Source organism: Cupressus sempervirens, chromosome 8 (assembly GCF_028749045.1).
Source record: "Cupressus sempervirens isolate cs-2001-9-10 chromosome 8, ASM2874904v1, whole genome shotgun sequence".
NCBI classification, from domain to species: domain Eukaryota; kingdom Viridiplantae; phylum Streptophyta; class Pinopsida; order Cupressales; family Cupressaceae; genus Cupressus; species Cupressus sempervirens.
The window spans coordinates 209,124,741-209,143,847 of NC_143125.1; the positions used below are offsets into that span (position 1 = coordinate 209,124,741).

The 19,107-nt window shown below is 34.7% G+C and overlaps 1 protein-coding gene across 1 annotated transcript in view; it reads right to left on the reverse strand.

The window, feature by feature from the left end:
• LOC149542245 (alpha-L-arabinofuranosidase 1-like) overlaps positions 1–19,107 on the reverse strand; it is a 146,758-nt gene that overhangs the window by 25,147 nt on the left and 102,504 nt on the right. The window contains exons 6-10 of the mRNA XM_089797247.1: positions 16,021–16,090; positions 15,192–15,337; positions 15,009–15,054; positions 14,825–14,877; positions 5,882–6,026 (exon numbers count right to left, since the gene is read on the reverse strand). Coding sequence (XP_089653373.1) covers positions 5,882–6,026; positions 14,825–14,877; positions 15,009–15,054; positions 15,192–15,337; positions 16,021–16,090 — 460 coding nt within the window. The remainder of the gene's footprint in view (positions 1–5,881; positions 6,027–14,824; positions 14,878–15,008; positions 15,055–15,191; positions 15,338–16,020; positions 16,091–19,107) is intronic.

Below are 19,107 nucleotides of genomic sequence, written 5' to 3' on the forward strand. Positions count from 1 at the left end.
TATGATAAGTCCATCTATTGCAATTTGGGAGGTGTGGAAGGAGAGAAATCGGAGGATTTTTCAAGAGATCTCGAAATCTGTGGAAAAACTTTTGAGAAGGATTGACCATTCAATAGAAGTTGTAAGTGTTGTTGTTTGTAGAAGGGAGAAAAGGAAATGTGCTTTCACTAAAGATGATAGAGCTATTCAGAAAGAATGGCCAAGGATCAAAATTAGACAAGATGGAGTTTTAAGGAAGGATAAATCAAAAGAGGGACAAAGATTAAATTTAGTGTGGACAACACCGAAGGATGGATGGATTGAGGGGTCAGTTTTTTAGTTAGGGATCGGGATGGGGAAACTTTGGTTTTGGGGCAAATCGATTACCAGATGGGACTAATAATGAAGCTGAGTTCCAGCCAGCCTTATTAGCAATTCAGTGTGCAAAGAGATTGGGAAGTTTTAAAGTGATTTTAGAAGGGGATTCGATGGTAGTGGTAGAGGCGATTAGAAGAAATCACATCTTTGCATGGCATCTAGAGAATTTTTTGATAGCTTTAAATAAGGAGTTAGAATCTTTGTAGGATTTTAAAATATGTCATGTGTTTCGGGAGTCGAATGGAGAGGCTTATCCACTTTCAGAATGGGCGGCAAATTGTTTGGAGTTAGGAAATGGATGTTTTGAATGGAGTAGCCGTGGGCAAGAGTTTTTTAATTGAGTTTTCCTTTCAAAATAAAGGTAAAGTTTCCTCCAAGAAACATTGAAAAGAAATGTTTGCAACTATGTAATAAATGGAGTGTGATAGCTGAGGTGGAGTGTCAGATTTTTTAAATGATGAGTTAAACGAAATCTGTAAAGGATTTGTCTGTTTATAAAAAGTGACATTTTAACATGAAAGGATGGATCAGTGACAAAGAGACAAATTGAGGTGTCAGATCAAAGTGTGCGATATGAGCAAGTTGGTGGGCAAGTTGGTTATAAAAAAGGCATTGGTAAAGGTGTTCAACATAAATGTGCATAGCTTTTCTTATAGATACAAGTGAGGATAGCGACAGAGAGTAAGAATATGGAGGCTACCTTTACATTTTAGTCGGCTTAACAACAAAAAGCGCTTTATGGCCTTGTCCAAAACCATCGCCTTCACTTGCTACTACTTTGTCCAATGTCAGAAGTGATTGAGGCACTGAAGGGCACTGTTTCAAAATTCTACCCATCGCTAGAAGATTAATGTGGATATCGCTATGATGATTATGGCATGGGGTTTGGAGTTGACCTTTATGGAGGAGGAGGTTAAGTGGGTAATGACATCTTTGTTCCTGAAAGACCTAATAGTGGGTGTGGACTCCTTGTTACAGTGGGCTTGGCCGGGGCAGCGGTTCCACTATAGAAAATATTTTGAGGATGAAGCAGAAGAGGAGGAAATTGGGAAATTCAGTTTTCTCTGGTGGCCAACTAATGTAAATAAGGAAACTTACAAGGAAAAAATCAGGGCAGAATGGCTCAAGCTAGTGGAGGGAATCCGGGTGTTCCAAGAGAGGGTGGGAAGGAGGGTCTGAGGATTTAATGTCTCTCATCCATGACGTCATCGTACTGGTGGCCATCACAAAAGAAGAATGGTGGTGAAAGTGGTTTTCCTTTTGAGGGTGTGATGGGGGAATGAAAAATGGCTGAATTTTTTCTTTTTACATCATGGGTAACTAGTTAAAGGGTTTCCAAAATGGACGATGGAAAATTTTGATGTGCGGAGCAATCTGTTAGGAAAGTAAAGGATGGAGAAACATAGCAGGTGTAGATGAGAGAGTAAATGAAGAAAGTTGTGACAACCATGAATGGCCTCTGATCAAAGAGAAGTTTTTTGTGATGGGTGCAAGTAAGGAGAAGTAACCTGTAAAGGAAGTAGCCCAAGTGTTAAGAAAACAATTAAGGATGGCACTGGAAATGCACAGTCAAGCTTCTTCGAAATCTATAGCAAAAAAGAAGTTGTTTCAAGGTGAAACGAGGGTTTTGGAAGAAGATAGACTTTTGTGGTTAGTAATGTCTGAAATATTATATATTTTTGTATGCAATGTCCTCTTATATTATGGGGTGGATGTTCTTGTGAAACTCTATTTAGTAAAGAAGTTTGTAAAGGGGGGTAAAGGTGTTAGGATAAGGTGTTGATGAGGCCTTGGTTCTATGCGGCCCTTCCTATGTAAATCTACTTACTTAATTAATAAAGAAACAATATGATCAACCAAAAAAAAAGAATGACTACTCATCTTAATATATGGCTCAGAGAAACTTTTTGAAGGATTACAAATGTGCAGACACAATCAAGACACTACCAAGTCATAAATAAAAAATGGGCCCGAGAGATTATTAATTTCAGGGTCATACATAAATAATCTTAATTGAACTATTATGTTATTATTTTTGTATTTTTTATTTTACAACTCAATTAATTAATTAAAGAACTCTTTTTATTTTTAGGACCACTTAATTAATTATTTTTATTTAATTAAGTTATTCTATTAAAATTGGAGACATTACATAAATTGTCTTGTATTCAAGGTCATCGGGAGACGGGGAGACTTGGAGGTCTTCGGTACTGGTACTAGTATTGGTATGAAAAAATTTTAAAAATAGGAGACGAGGGTACTTGGAGACAGCAATTTTTTTAATAGTTTAAAGAGTCTAATACTAAATACAAAATAGTAATATTGTCAAACTAAAAGACTAAAGTAAATAATAATAGTAATGTCACATTAATATAGAGTCAAATATTTCAAAAGTCACATAATCACATTTTTGTATCTCATAGTCATATTTGTTTTATGAATATTGCATATGATCATCATCATATCAGATTGATAATTGCTAAGATTATATTCAAATTTTTAATTCAGAAAAGTATAGTTTGATGCTAAATTGGTGATATGCAAACAAAAATGAACAAACTTAGTACAGTAAACAAAAATCAGAAATCTATCTTGTACTAGTAAGTTGATGGTACTATCATCTACTCCACAAAGTTGTGATTTAATCTTTAAATTTGTCATTGGTCGTAATTTTTACATTAAAATAAGGGCTAAAATACATAAAATAATTTAATATTGTATTTTACATTTATTTTTTATCAGGAGACTTTAGGGAGACTTCACTTTTTGGATTTTAAGACTTGGAGACTTCAGGAGAGTTTGTCATGAAGTCTCCAACCTTTTTGGAGGTCTTCAAACGCGCGAAGAGTCTTCGAGACATGTCCTCGTCTCTGAGACATGTCTTTTAGGGGGGAGACGAGTCTCCCCGTAGCCTACTTTTATTTAAATTACACAACTTATAAGTTATGCACTTAGGAAAAGGGGCCATGGTGTCCCTTTATCACTACTTATTTGTTAAAGTGAATTTATAATATTCACTTATAATAATTATTTAAAGCCATTTAAGAAATATTTAATTATTTCCTTATTTATTGATAGGAATGACAGAGAACTCAAAATTGGTTCTTCGAGCCCCTATTATATTTTGTGAACCACTTAGTGAATTCCCAAACCATCCCATTGGCCTAAATGAACCTAGTTGTTGGCTAAAAGTTTTTACCAAGACTACAACTTACAAAATTGTAACTTTAGGCAATGTGTAATGAGATCTCTCTCCTCTCAACAATAGGGGAGGCTCCCTTCTTACCATAGGCGGCTTCAATAGGATTTTAACTGACATTATACAAAAGGATGATCCTCTCAATCTATTCCTCTTTCTTTAGGAATGATTCAGAAGTAACAACTTTTAGTTCTACAAAAAAATTCTACTGCTACGATAATACTGGTGGAATAACTGCCACTCTTTGGAACTCACTAATATAAGCCTATTCATTCAATATCTTTCTAATCAGTGTTAACTTCCTGTAACAAAGCTCTACATACTTCCTATCAAACCCACTAATGAGTCCTCAACTAAGTCTCAATAGGAATGGGCAATACCGTGATCTTACATCACCAATATGCGGTGCCACCAATCGTAAGCAACTCCCTCAAGATATAAAATTGCAAACTGGATGGCCTCTCTCTCTTCCATGGGTCTAAGTGATAGGTAGAAGTCCAGCTTGTTCACCCATGTACATACATTGATGCCCCTACTACCATCAAAAGGAGTCAGGGTGAGCTAGTCGGTAGCTCTCTTGAGGTCTCCACTCTGTTGTGGCCTAGGCCCTCTGGACCTTATGCTATCACCACGTAGTGGGAATACCCCTCTCACCTCTTGAGGAAGAGCCCTCCACTCACTTTCTACTACCAATACTAACTCCTAGAACCCCGCCCCATCTATTGCTTTTGCCTATGTCTATTGTTCATCTAGAGGAAAATAAGGAATAATGGACGGTCAATAGTGAGTGTGTGCCCATTTTATCGGGGAGAACTTGAAGCACTATCGTCAAAAGATCGTGATCTAGCACTCCTCCGTTTATTGGTGACTGATACTGATCTACTACCATGGCGATGTCTACTATGTCTCCCTCTATGTTGATCCAACTCCATTTGGTCCAATGTTCCATGTATTATATCCAGTGCCCATGCTATCCTTGGCTTAGTGTTGATGAGAATGCTCATCAACTTCCTATCTAGATCATCCTGGTGACACTGACCTGTGCTACCATCAAGATCGAGTTTCCTATATCCAAATCTAGTTGTGCTCTCCTACGAGAGTAGTACCTCTATATCTCCTCTCTCCCCAAATGCATAGCAGATTTTTCAATTCCACAGGCTTGCAAGATTATGCTATGATACCACTGAAATAGCCCAACTATCTATTAGGCTGAAAATGGAGGGTATGTTTTCAAATTTATATCTTTGATCAGCATGATGACTGTTTTGAATATCAAGAGCTCCAAATTGGCTCCCACAACTTCAATGCTCACTTGGAATTCCCTGGTGGGTTCCCTATCCAGCTTGTTGGCATATGAAATCTTGGTGATAGGCCAACCTCCTAAACAATTGACTATCATCCTAGAAAGGGGACATTACAAAGTAACAGTGGAAAGCTAGTCTGGGCCTACATTGGAAGTGTTCAACTTCTATTAGAGATGTTCACTAAGATTCTCCCTTCATAGGGTATTTGGATGATATTGACAATGTGAAAATCGTTCCTGCATCTATAGAAGATAGCACCTCCCGTGCCTAGTTGATATGGTGAAGAGATTGTTAGAGGCTCACACCATCATCAACATTGTCTTCCATTCTTAGAGTTAGATAGAATTTATAAACCCTTTCTTTTGCAAGTTATCTGGTTGGAAGTGATTGTAGAAGTTAAAGTCAACTTGATATACATCAAATGAATAGCATAAGTCCCTTAGTTATAACCAGCATATCAGATCATTAAAACTAAGTTAAAGTCCACAATAAAGAAGGAATCTTTGAGGTTGTCTCATTTGATCACACAATTCAAATACATTGTTTAGCGTTTAAGCATCCTTATTCAAGAGAGAGTTGGAGATTTGGTATTTCGTCTTGGGATACTAAGTACTCATTATTCAATTTTGTTTGTTGCAGTGGAATAAAAAACAAATCAACAATACTATACCTTTGGAAAGACTTGAATTGCATGAGCACATTTTGTTATATAGCTTATTTCCTTTAGTAGCTTTAGTAGTTTTGCAAGCTGGCCATTTATACATTTATTACCTTGACTTCATTTTCCACTTTATTTGGAAGTGTTAATTGCATACATAGAAATTTCAATGGACAAAATGCTTGTTATGTGATCAAATTTATATGTAAACAAATATGAACAGGCACTACATAATAAATAAATAAAATGGAATGCATGTATATTTATAATATTATATATTATAGATGTCACTTTGTGAGTCTAGATCTTCTTTCTATCTTAAATGCTCTATCTGCAGCAAATACTGGCATGAGAATTACAAACCTAGGTAATATTGTTTACCACAATCTTCATTTCCAATAGCAACATACTTCAAATTGAAAGGATTGGGATGCCCCATAGTTGCACGAACAGAACCCCATTTTGAATCTGAAGGGCCTCTAGCAAATTCAATACCATTCAAGACATCCTGTATGATAACCAAAACACACAAGACATGACCCCAATCATAAAGATCAACTACTCTAATCAAACATTATGTTAAAGATTGACATTTTATTCTTAATCTTAAATACTATGCACTAGCTTTTAAATAGCAAGCATATAATTATTAACAAAGTAGAAAAATTCAATCCAATGATTTAACAGAAATAAAACTCATGGTCATTTGGAATTATTTATAGCATAAAATTAAACCATCAATTTATTACAATTAGTTTTGTCATTAACTTCCATAGTACGCGTAATGCAACTCATAGAAGACAAACCAAAACTGCCAAAAACTAAGAAAATAAAGGATCCAAGCAAAAGGACTGAAGAATTTGAAAGAGAACAGTTCTCCAGCCCCAGATTATATGGAAAGGCATAAATTAAAGTAATATTCAATTCTATATGCATACTATAGAAATCCCCTATGAAGCAAACTGCAGCTTTGGTACAAAACTAAAAGGCAAGAGATTTCTATTTCCTTTCATTTATAATTGATAAATCGTGATTAAATTTGTTTTTGATATGCAACCTATGGAAATTTAAGTCAATATAATAAACTCTTTAATTTTTGAGAGAGTAATTACTAATTACCTATGAAGGGATGGACTTTTGCTTAGTGTATGAATCATTTATCTATAACCGTGTCAAAATAATGATAATAATGGCAAAACCATGAAAAAATATTAATATTAAAATAAGATAATTAATTGGACATGGAAGATGTCATCTGCTACATCACAAACATAAGTTAACCATGCAAAATCCAGAAGAGTGACATGGTCTAATTAGACAAGATGGCATGTAAATGATTCGAGGACCAAATCTGAAATTTGTGGACCATTTACTTATTAGTTACAACAATAATTGGCAAACTCTATCTAAGCAGACCTGAAATTTGTGACAGCAAAGTACACTACTGAAGAATTTGCTTCAATTTCTTAAAGACCGCATATTTTTGCAAAAAACAATGACCTTGAATGTTTCCATAGAGTCTACAAATGACTACATAGTGTTTTGCATTCAATTTGATACATTGGAATTGTTGTCATGCATTTTGTCACCACAAAATGTAGGTAACAGTATGAAACTTTTTCAAATTAGTTTCGAATTTCTCTGAGTTTATTTCATTATTTAATTGGTTAGTATTGATCAACCAATCGGTACCAATTGATACAATGAATCTTTTTATTGAAGGCCTTCGTCAAGTCTTTTTTGTTTTGCATTTTGTCGAGCTTTTGCTTGAATTTTGAAGCCTTCAAAGTCCGATTTTTTCTTTTGAGTTTGCGCTCGTTTGTTTTTAGTCCTTTGGTTTTGCTCATATCATGCCTTTCATTTTCCTCTTTGATTCGGTCTAACCTAGAGGTCAATCGGAGTTGTTAGTCAAGAGATATGGTCATTTTAGTGCCTCAAAAGTGGACATTTTATGTGCATATGCATGTAAAAAACTATGAAAAGTGGAAACTTTTCATGCTAATGCATATAAAAACTCATTTTGAAGACCTTTTTCATGCCATTACATCAAATGCTTGTAAAAGTGGACCTTGTTGATGCAATGACATGAAAAGTTGAGTTTTCATGCTTGTGCATGAAAAAGGTGAGATATGTTTATAAAATATGTAAGTGACTCCAAAAAGTGAGATTTTGGAGACTTGCACATTTTAAAATATGTAATGGGCTTCAGAAAGTGAGATTATGATCAAAGACATATTTTAAAACATGCATTGGACTCAAACAGGTCCGATTTTGTCTTATTACATGTTTTAAAATATGTAATGAACATAAAAATGTCCTATTATGTGAAGAAAACATGTTCTTGCTCCAAAAATTTCCTATTTTGATCATAACTTTTAATTTTCTCCATGGATTTGAATGAAATCAATTGCATTAAAATTTTTTTGGAGAGGTGATCATTTTGCCCTCATCAAAAATTAGTTTATTGCACTCAAAAATGTGTTCAAAACTCCCAAGCTAGGGCACAATTTTGCAAAAAACTCCATAAATTTTCAAATTTGGAACATGTTTTTGTTTGGAATCAAATCGTTTTGACCTTATTTGCTAATTCCATTACATTGTGATCATTATTTTGGTGTTAAAACACCAAATCATTTTTGCTTGGAGAAACACGTTTTTGCTTAGAATGCTCGGGGAATTGGGGTTTTAATCCACTTTTATGTGTTTTAAAACAACTTTTTTGCATTTGGATCCATGTATATCCATTTGGGGAAGTCGTTTTTGCATTCACAAGTCAAAAATGACTCAAAAACATACAGTTTTTGGCCATGTTTTTGCAAAAACGGCTCAGATATTTGAATAAAAAAGTCATGTTTTTGTTCAAAAAAATCAAAAAATTGCATTTTCAACCCATACATTTGATCAAAAGGGATTGTTTTTGAGTTTTAAATGCATGATATTGTTTTTGGAGACCATTTATTTGGCACTTTCATGTCAAATCCGACCATTGAATATCCATTACATGCAAGTGCGGAAAAAGTCAAAAGGTTGTTTGAAAATCCGGATTTAAGGGAGAATTGGTCTTAAGATTATAAAACTTGTTATTTTAGCTCTTGCTCCTTCATTTTTGGCACTTAATCTTCATGTAAGTGGACCTCTTCTTTCATGCATTTTAATTCATGCTTATCTTTGCTGATTTTATGCATGAAATTGTTGAATGGATGCCATTTGTAAAATCTTTGCCTTAGAATATGCTTTTTTCCTTTAAATATGAATTTCTCCTTCATTTTGATGTTTTTGGTTCTTCCCCAAGTTCCAAATTCGAATTTCATCTTTGGAGTGCATTGCATCTTGGTATGTTTTGAGTTGTTTTCTAAGGTATGTTTTTCTTTTGTTTTGGTTTTGTGTTTGTTGTCTGGCTTTTCTCCATTTGGAGAAGTTGCAAGTTTTTCCCAAAAACTTGTTTTTCCTTCATTACATGCGAAAGCGTTATCATTTTTCACATTCCATTTCCATATCATTACATCTCACATCTCATCCGACAAATGTGATTACATGTTTTTCACCTCATTCGCCATTCACACATGCATGTAATCCCATTTTCCACTTTCGTTTTCATCCATCTCATTTTTCGCTTTCATTCGCATGACACAATTACACGAAATGTCTTACGTATAACTGCATCTAAAAGGTCCAATTTTGACTAAAAGTCACTTTTTAAAAAGTCAAAAAGATGTCATTTTCTCCTCTCCAAATGCATTCACACCTCCATGAGCAAATACATATTTCCGTATCTTTCCATGCTTTCCATCTTAGCCTTCATCCGCATATGCATGTAAAGCGTATCTTTCACTCACACTTGCATCTCATTTCACCCTCCACCTTCTGTTACATGTTGCATTTACATGTAATCCATTTTCCGTGCAATGACATCTTGAAAGCCCAAGTCACTTTTTGAAAATCGGCAATCTCCATTTACACGCATTCCCATGCGCCAAACACTTTACTTCAGGAAAAAAAAAAAGGGAGTTATAGGTGCTGATGGAAAGTTGTTTCGAGTGTCCATCCGAACATCGTCAAGAAGGTTTTCAAAGTGTCAAAGACTCCAGTTTGTGCTGATCCACAAGGGAGAATTCACGACAACTTGAGCAAGAAAAGATGGCTCACATCAAGTTTCCACATGATAATGGACAATTCATCAAAGAGAGCTAGAGGTTATCAAAAGACGCAACACTATGGTTATCAACGTGAATGCAACAATACAAGGTACAGGAACTCCCAATCCTGTTATCATCTGGGATTGCATCGTCAAGTACAAGGCCCTTCAGAATTGTTCTTTTCTCTTCCGTCTTCTTTCTTCTTCTTTCATGTTTGTAGTTGGAGAAGATGCATTACATGAAAAAGTGTAATTACATGTAATGCGAGTTACATGTATATAAAACGATGTAATACGAGTTGCACGTGCAGTTGCATGTAACCCTTTATTTTTTGTAGTTAGACTTGGTCAAAGTTGGTTGAGTTGCTTCCACTTTTTCCTCTCCTTTTTTCTCAACTTCTTTGCCTATATAAATGAGTACCCCCCTCATTGTAAAATCATCATTATCTTTATGCAAGAGAGCTTTGGAGAAATTGTGCCAGCAGAACTTTGTTTGTGTAACACTATTTTGAGAGAAAGTGAATACAAAGGAGCATTTGAGACTTAACTTTGATTAAGTGAAATTGTTATTTGTGTGAATTGTAAGTTGTGTCTATAATTCATTCAAGTTACCTTTGATTCGTACTGTCTTTTGTTATTGATATTGTATCTTGTGATTGATAGAAAAGATTTAAGAAACAATTGAATCCCGAGCTTTGACCAAGAACAATTGTGAAAATCCATAGCTAGAAGCTTTGTCTATGGCTTGTATTTTCATCTTAATTCGCAAAATAGTTAAATTGTTATTACTTTTAGGAGTCTTTGTGCCCTAATTGTAAAGATTTTACCACATAGAAGTACAACAGGACTTAGAGCCAAATTGGTACATTTTGGCTAGCCTTTGAGTTAGTTAAAATTTATCGGTATCACTATTTCCAGCTCGTGATAGAAGTGTAATTAGAGATTCACCTTGCCTATTATTCGCCTTACAAATAAGTGGATCCTTTCTTAAAAGTTAAGAAGAAAGGATAATAGTAACACCCAATTTATAAATCTCTCAATTTCTTGCTTACTTTGAGTTTATCCAAGGAACAATGAGAAGGGGGAGCCTTCCCTTTAAGGTAGGAGAGACTCTGTCTCACATGCTATGGCTGGTCATCCTATTTTGCGACTGAATTTTTACCCAAAACTGTCGGTTGCAAAATTATCACCCAAAATGAATACAAAAAATTATGTACAAAATTACATCATCACGAGGAATCCTATGGAATAGTGGTGGGCAAAATATATAAGTTTATGATGATTGTCTTTGAATGTCATCATCATAATTCATAAATTGCACATTACATTTTATATCTTCCTCCTCCCTAATTGTAATGTCCCCGTTTTTGTTAGCATCAACTTTTAAAGAATTAGCCTATTTCCTGACCCTCATAAGCAAATGGAGTCATTCAAAGGATCCAATTGCCAGAGCTAGAGAGTGATTTCCACTCTAATGGTCAAGGATGTTTAGGTTTTCTCTTTGATTAGATTGAAACTTGGCACACTTACTATTTAGTATTTATAGTGTCTCTTTCGGGAAAGTAAGGGTGCCTGAATAGCTTGGGGGCAATGTTGAGATTCAGTATTGTTGGTTGGAGCAGTAATTTAGAGACTTGTTATTTAAAGTAAGTCATTGTTGAGGAGTTTTTATATCTGGTAAAGGTACTCAGGCTCATGGTATGCTCAGTGATTTAACTCATTTTTTAGTTGGCTTAGTTTTAAAGGATTACTATTTATGGTAAGTCAATGGATGTTAGAGAGGTGCCCTTACTATTTTTAGTAAGACAATTGGACATGCAATGGTTAGCTCCCAGATTCAGTCAGAAACAAAAAAACAATGAGTATCTTGGAGTTGTGCAATTTCAATTATTAATAAAGAAATGCTTTATTAATAATTAATTAAAAATGCACAAATTAAATTTTATTTGACTTTATTATAAAAAAGGGAATTATTTAATGAGTATAAAGTGCATTTGAAGAATAATATAAAGTGCCAATTTACAGGGAGATATAAGTGATCATTAAATTAGACTTTAAATTACTTTGTTGAGCAACCAATGGAGAGAAATATAAAGTATTATATTTCATTCTTGTAACAAAAGCCCATATGATAATAGTGTAAGCTTGAAGTTTTAGGCTCAGTTTATATTTGGGATTTATAAATACCTTCAAAGTAAAGTGGATTCATTCATGATTTGGTATATGGTTTTGTTTGTGCAGAAAGAAATTGTACAAGGATTTCAGATTTCGAGCTTGAAGAATTGTGAATTCTTCCAAGTTATTTCAGTTTAGTGAATTGGTGAAACACCCAACAAATTGTGCCAAAGCTTTAGCTTCGTCTAGAGGCCGAGATTGTTATCATTGTTTGTAGAAATAAATAACTACCAACCCCATTTCATTCAGCAACATCTACAAAGGCAAAAAATTAAATAAATTGCAGATTGCAGCATGTATAAAGGCCTGTGTATGGGGTTTCAAGTAGCTGTGATTCATTAAGAAGCAGCAGTCATTCTAGAGGAAGCATTTTTTATTAGTGGTTCTGTGTTTAATAGAGAGAAGGCATGCATTGATATGTGGGTGCCTACATTGCATGTTAAAAGCAGTGACGCCAAGTAATTCCTCATTTCCAGAGAGCTGCAACTTATTTTGAGGAGAGCTAAATAGTTGTTCACATTTAGATTTCCACATTCATTGCTTAAATTGAATAATTTGTTGATGAATATAAATTTGGCATTTTCAATGTTTCTTTGGGAAATAAGGAATAATAATTTCCTGTGAATAGTGCCAGCAGTTGGTTGTATGCAAACTGTTTCTTGAAATGCCTTTCCTGTAGCTATTCATTTCAGTTCATATTGAGTCATGCCAAGTGTTTGTAGAAATTCTTATTAGCTGGAAGTGTTGAGTTTGCATGCCAAGTGTTAGATGATTTGACAAGTAGCTGTAGTTATTATTTCCCAGCACTTATATGCATGTTAAAGCTCAAAAATCAGTTAGCATAGCATTCCTATCACATTGTTGGTCAATCTTTTATTGTTAGAGACATTCAAAACATCAGTTGCAGTGTACAAGAACCAAACAATACAAACTAAAAAATAAGAACGGCAGGTAAAGACTTTGGACGACAAGTGTTTGATAATATTCCTTGAGCCCCATAGTCAAGCAAATTGAGGTAGAAACACAAGAAATATTAAAGTAGGGTTAGAACCTATTGGGGTTCTTATAGTGGTATCAAAGTAGTTTCTTGCCATTCTGTGGGGGAAGCCTCTTACATTCAGGACACAGGATTTGTGACAATCATGACTAGAACAAAATCTATACAGGATCTCATGCCAAAGCTCATGCATGCCTTTCAGAATTATAATAATGCCTGTCAAGATTATAATAAAAATTGACAAGGATTCTACAACATCCGGAGATCATGGATCCTTTGTTTGCAAATAAGTGCCAAATACTTCTTCAAATAACAATAAAAGTTTCAAATTTATGACAACAGTCCCTTGCTCAAGTATAATGGTGATGTTGATGTCAGGACAAGTGCAAAGGATGTTGTTAGTATTCCCTTGACTGTTAAAATGCAAGACTGGAGTGTCAAATATGAAGATTGCTTGGAAGACACCAACTATAACAATTCTGATTTTCGTAACAGCAAATGGTTGTGTTTGCATCAACCCAAAACAAAAGAGAGATCACATGTGAATGATGTTGGTACTCAAGATTTGGGTACTAATGATGCAATTTATGATGAAGACTCATGCTGCAGTGGGTCTGGGTCTGATTTTTCATATCAGACCATAGAAAATGAATCCGGAAATTCATTTATGAGTAATGGATCCCAGGATCCTAACTTGCAGTTACATGGGAAGTAGGATTGTGTGAGAAGACTATTGTAGAAGCAACTTCCACTTTATCAAATGATTCATTTGTTGAGGTGCTTAGCAGCATTACCTCAGTTTCTGACGTGTGGGGAGATGATAGCACACATGATGCTACTTGTCACGAGGTGAGCGATGTTGGTAAAACTTCATATCATATGTGGATTGTGGGTCAGAGGGATTACATGGGAGTCATGATATTTAGAGACATCAATTGGTTGGGCAACTAAAGGTGAATGACAGTCAGATTGCCACAACCACTGAGCATTTTGATGTTGCTTGTCATATGGTTGCTACCTATGGTTGGGGTACTCCTATGATGGATGAGTATTGTAGAAGTAGCATTTCCCTTGCAGGGTTTCATACACTTCGAGAAGCTCTTGAAATAATGAAATAAAACTATCTACAGTTATTGGCTGACAGAAACTATCTTCTTGAATTGGGTTGCATTTGTTATGATGCACTGAGATGAAAGGAAGCTAAGGTAGATGAGCTCACTTGTGAGTTAGGGGTGACTGTGAAAACCATAGAGAGCACCCAATTGGCCCTTCAGTAGCCACACTCAGGGTAAGATGAGGTTACTGTGGAGTTGAGTCGAGCATACTCTTTACTATCTGCAGTTAGAGTATAGTTTCCTATAGTGACAGTTGGCAATGATTTGATTTCCACGACTTGTAAAAAGGATGTGGCTACATCCATCATAGATTTAGGTGCAATAGTCTTAGAAAGGATTAGTACTTTGGTTTAGAACTGTAGAGAGCCACTTATTGCATTAGATTCTCCCAAGGTCAGCATGATGACAGATGATTCAAGTCAGATTGTCAGTGGCTCTTGTGTGGCAATGGTGGATTGGATGAAGTAAACTAAAGCAGCATCTCTAACCAGACCAAGTGGTACCACACTAAACTAGTTTATCATACAAGATGTATAACCACTTTGAAGATGAAAAACTGAAAGCTCGAGAAACAATCATTTCACAAAATATGGTACCATTGGTAGTTGACTTTTTGTAAAATGTTCATACTTATTGTCAAATATTTTATTTTTGGAAAATCAATATACAAGTCAACTTATAGTAAGTTTTACTCTCAGTATTAACATTTTTGAAATGAGATAAAATAATAAGCATGCATCAACCTTAGTGCAATCACTCTAGATCAGAAAACTAAGCTCCCAGGCTTTCGCTATGCTACAATGATTAGTTTTCCCTTCCTCTTTTGCCTCAATCTCTTGTAAGCATTTACCCATGACCAGGTTAGTTTCAGTCTAAACACTGACCTGAACAAAAGGCCCAATAATTGAAGTTGAAACCTCATCTGTGTGGCTAATACCTGCAAAGTATCCACAATGGAACAAGATAATCATAATTTAAGAATCCAAAAATTGCATATATTCTACTTCTAAAATTGCTTTCTACTTATCTTATCTCTTGCTATATCTGTGTGAGTTTATAAATTGGTACCATTGTTGAAGACCCATATTGGAAGTGCATTTAGATCCTCCGCAAGCTACAAACCACAGTATAAAAAAAAGAACAAAATGATGGGAAAGATGTATGCAGAAGTCAACAAAGCTGAAAAATGCATGCGAATCTTATTAAACAAACAAATAAATAAAGCAGTGCAAGGGAGATGCAGGCACACACTTGAAGGAACTCGTAGTACCCAAGGCCATCATCAGTCCAATAGTTCCATTTATCACCAAAATGACCAGGCCTCTCTTCCCATGGTCCAACTGACTCTTTCCAATGAAATGCATTTCTAAGCCAATTCCCTTCCACATAACAACCACCTGGAAATACAACCAACCAACAAAAAGAGTCAGCAATCTGGATTTCACTTTCATAGAAGATAATGTTTAAAGTTTCATTTGATTACATGGTATATTGTTAGTTCTATACTAAAACCTATTATTTTAGGAAAAAATAGATAAAGGTAAAAAATGAAGAATTTTTGCAATAAAATTTTACCAAAATATTCTGTCAAATAACATATGTGCCACACTACAGCCTGAATCCATATAATGAAGGCAAAAAGGGATTCCTCTGTCAATGATATGCAAAATAGGCCTTATAAACAATGTGTGCTATGCCAATTGTTTTCTATTTTTACCTACAATTCTAGATAACTAAGTCCTTTCTAAATGTGCATCTGTATTTCAAGACCATAGTTCGAATCATTTAGGTCAGACTTAACACTTTAACTGCACTCTACTGGCACATAAATACTAAACTTGAAAGTAGACATTTTTCATGCCAAACCTTTTGATTTCTTGATTGCGTATTTGATTTTCAATTTGTTACTACCGATTAACTCCAGGTTCTTTGTCGTTTCTACTAACAAGTTTGACTGGAAAATGTTTTGATGAAAAATGATATATATTTTTGGAATTTACGGAGAACACAAATATTTAAAGATATAAATATCACTCCTGAAGAAAATTGTCAGATACACCTGAGCTACAACCAGACATACCTGGGAATCGAATAAATTGAGGCTTGAGAACAGCTAACATCTCTGCAAGCTCCTTCCGAAATCCATGCCCCTGTGACAGGAGGTAAATACTAAATACATAACAACAGTAATAACAGGACAGATAAATAAAAGAACAAATGCTAATTATTAAAAGTTATCATTTTTTTGTTGCTTAGATGGTAAGATTGCACATATATGAAAGACTGAATGGGTCAGATTCAAAAGAATGTCTTCAGTTGTTCCTCTCTTTCACATCATTCAATTAGAAAGGAAAGATATATTTTCAAGAAGAGATACCTGGAATCAAAAAAAATCAGTGGAAATATATATGGCCGTTGATCTAATGGTGGCTTAAGAACCAACTATAGCTCATAATACTACTTGAAAAATGTATACAAAAGGATCCCTTAAAAGATTTGCTTCAAAGCTGTAATCACAAGGGTCACAAGGAATCTGTGGCATTTGCAACTCTTGATAAGCTTTTTTAAAAGGTAAGACCCACAGCTGGCAGACTTTAAATAGGAAAAAACTTTGCATTTGTGACCCAGCAACTTTAAAAAATGCTTAGATTTCTTAGAAACACTTCTTTTTACAAAATTTGGTGAGAAATTTTATCCACCGAGTCCATATATGAGTACAATGGTGTTTTCTCTATTTAATTTAATAAAATTTAAACATAAATCCAGTATGAAATAGTCATCATGTGCAATCCTGATACAATAGATAGCTAAAGAATGAAGACTAATGTGAATTTATGAGCATTGTCTTTGAAAAACCATCATCATAGATCATAAATGACGTTAAGAGAAACAACATTTTACATCTTCCTCTTCCTTAATCTAGTCACAATTGGGGAAAGTTGAGGTTATAATCCTTGGAGTTTGTTGTGGCTCCTCACTTGGCATAATATGTTGTACTTGACTCTAACTCAACCACCATCTTACAAGTAGATGGAAGTGACTCTCTACCACATCAATGTCATCCAATCCTAAAGCTCCTATTATTGCATTCACATCCTCCGTTGCATACCTCTTAAAATCAGGAATTTCGTATAGTAAAAAATGAGAACCACTTATTCCACCCTATCCAATCGCTATAAGGAACAAAGTTATCCAAATCAATGATCTCCTTTAATTTGTCCTCGATGATTCTTGTGCAAAGTCAAAGGTTGTACTGAACAAAAGAAAGGTCATTGTGACATTTTTTAGTTATTTTGTTCCTTTTCTTTGTGTGGATGGCCTTAAACAAACTCCAATTGTGCTCATAATTGGATACACTGCAAGGTTGGAAAACGATTTTAAAAGCTAAGCTAATGTTTGAAGGTTTGGGGTGTTTGCACCCCAACCTATCCAAAAAAAATCTTCAAAACAAAATATTTAAGAGAACGTAAGAAAACCATATTTTTATAAAATTGTGAATTTGTAAGTTTGTAATTTGAAATTTGTAACTTTAAAAGGAATGTGATATAAAAACTTTACTTTTTGTTACTTGGCAACTAAGTGGTTCTTGCTTAGACAGCTAGTTTTGAATAAAAAAGTAAATCCCTACTAATCTTGTAATTGTGCAATTCTTAGATAGTGAGGTCTCTCACCTCAACTTGAGGTATCATCCTCTAAATGCATGTCGTGGGACTCTAGGTAACCTCTCCACTAAGGTCTAAGAAGCCATCCAAATCGTAAAAACTAGCACTGAAGAAATATATGGGTTGGTGGGGTTGATTATTCCTCCTTCAATCAACGATCTCTGAGATGGGATCAAACTAAAGGCTATCCCTCTTGTAAAAGTTTCAAATGGTGTAATATCCACATTTTCAGGTTCTCTTGTAATTTAACAAGTGTTGACTCAACAAGATCAAAAAGTGCTTTGATCTTGCCAGTATGTGCACACAAATTAATGGAGATGAACAACATTTTCTAGATTATATTAAAGGGCAAGATATCTTGGGTGAGAGGGCTTATTGTATCACTTTTGTAGAATTGAGAAATTAAATATTATTTAATTCCCAAAGATAAATTATATCGAAAGGGGAAAGTAAAATTAATTAATTACTATTATTACCTAAAAGCTAAATTGAAGATAATATTATATAATTGATATTAGTGACTTTAAACATGGATTAATTGAAGTTGTTAATTCTTACCATGCCAAAGTTAAAGATATAGAAAACATAATACTATAATGGTGTCTTCGAGATTAATGAAGAGCATGAAATGATTAAATATTTTATCGTTGTTCTATGGAATTGCAAACTCAAGATGGAAATCCCAAAGACAACATTGTTGGCAATGAAACTAATCTACCGTAGTTTGTCTTGGATGATTCAAGAAGGCTTCTTAGTTAGAGCATAACAAAGAGTGAATTTGTGTAGTCTTGAGCAGAAACAAACTTGTAGAATAAGGGTTATTTACAAAAGTACTTTGAATCTATTTGACTATTATATTATTAAAGTTATATTTCTAGACTAGGATAATATTATGTGCAATTTCATTATTGGCAACGATTTAGTGAATGAGTAATCTGGTGTTGAGTTCAATGCTATTGTTCCAAGGAAAATATTATTCCATTATATTCCCAAAAAGCCTTATTGATAAAGTGGGCTTTTGAAAAGTATATTTTTTATGATTTGCACAAATAGTTATTTTTTCCAATTTTTCTAATGTCTAATGCGTAAAGGTAAGTTTTATATATGTCATTCATTGGCCGTCAATATTGGGCATTCTACATTCAATAGCTAAGAAGTCGAGTTCAAATCCGGGAGCTCGGTTCTGAGTCTGGGCAAGGTCACTGTTGGGGACTGCGAAGCCACACAGGTTCGTGCAAGTGCGAACATCCAGTCCCCAATAGGGACCCTGCTTGGACCCACCACGGACCTAAGTGAATCCGGGCGAAGCCGCAGCCTGTGGGGCCAAAAAAGTGACTTTAAAAACATATAAACACCATTTTTTTATTATTATTTTGTTTGTAACCCTAAAGAAGCCCAATAAGAAACATTTCATTCATTTAACATCTCATTTGTCTCTCTCATTTTGGTGTGGCTGTTTTGCAAGAGAAGGTTGTAGAGATTGTTTGTGGTGTCTCAAATTCTTC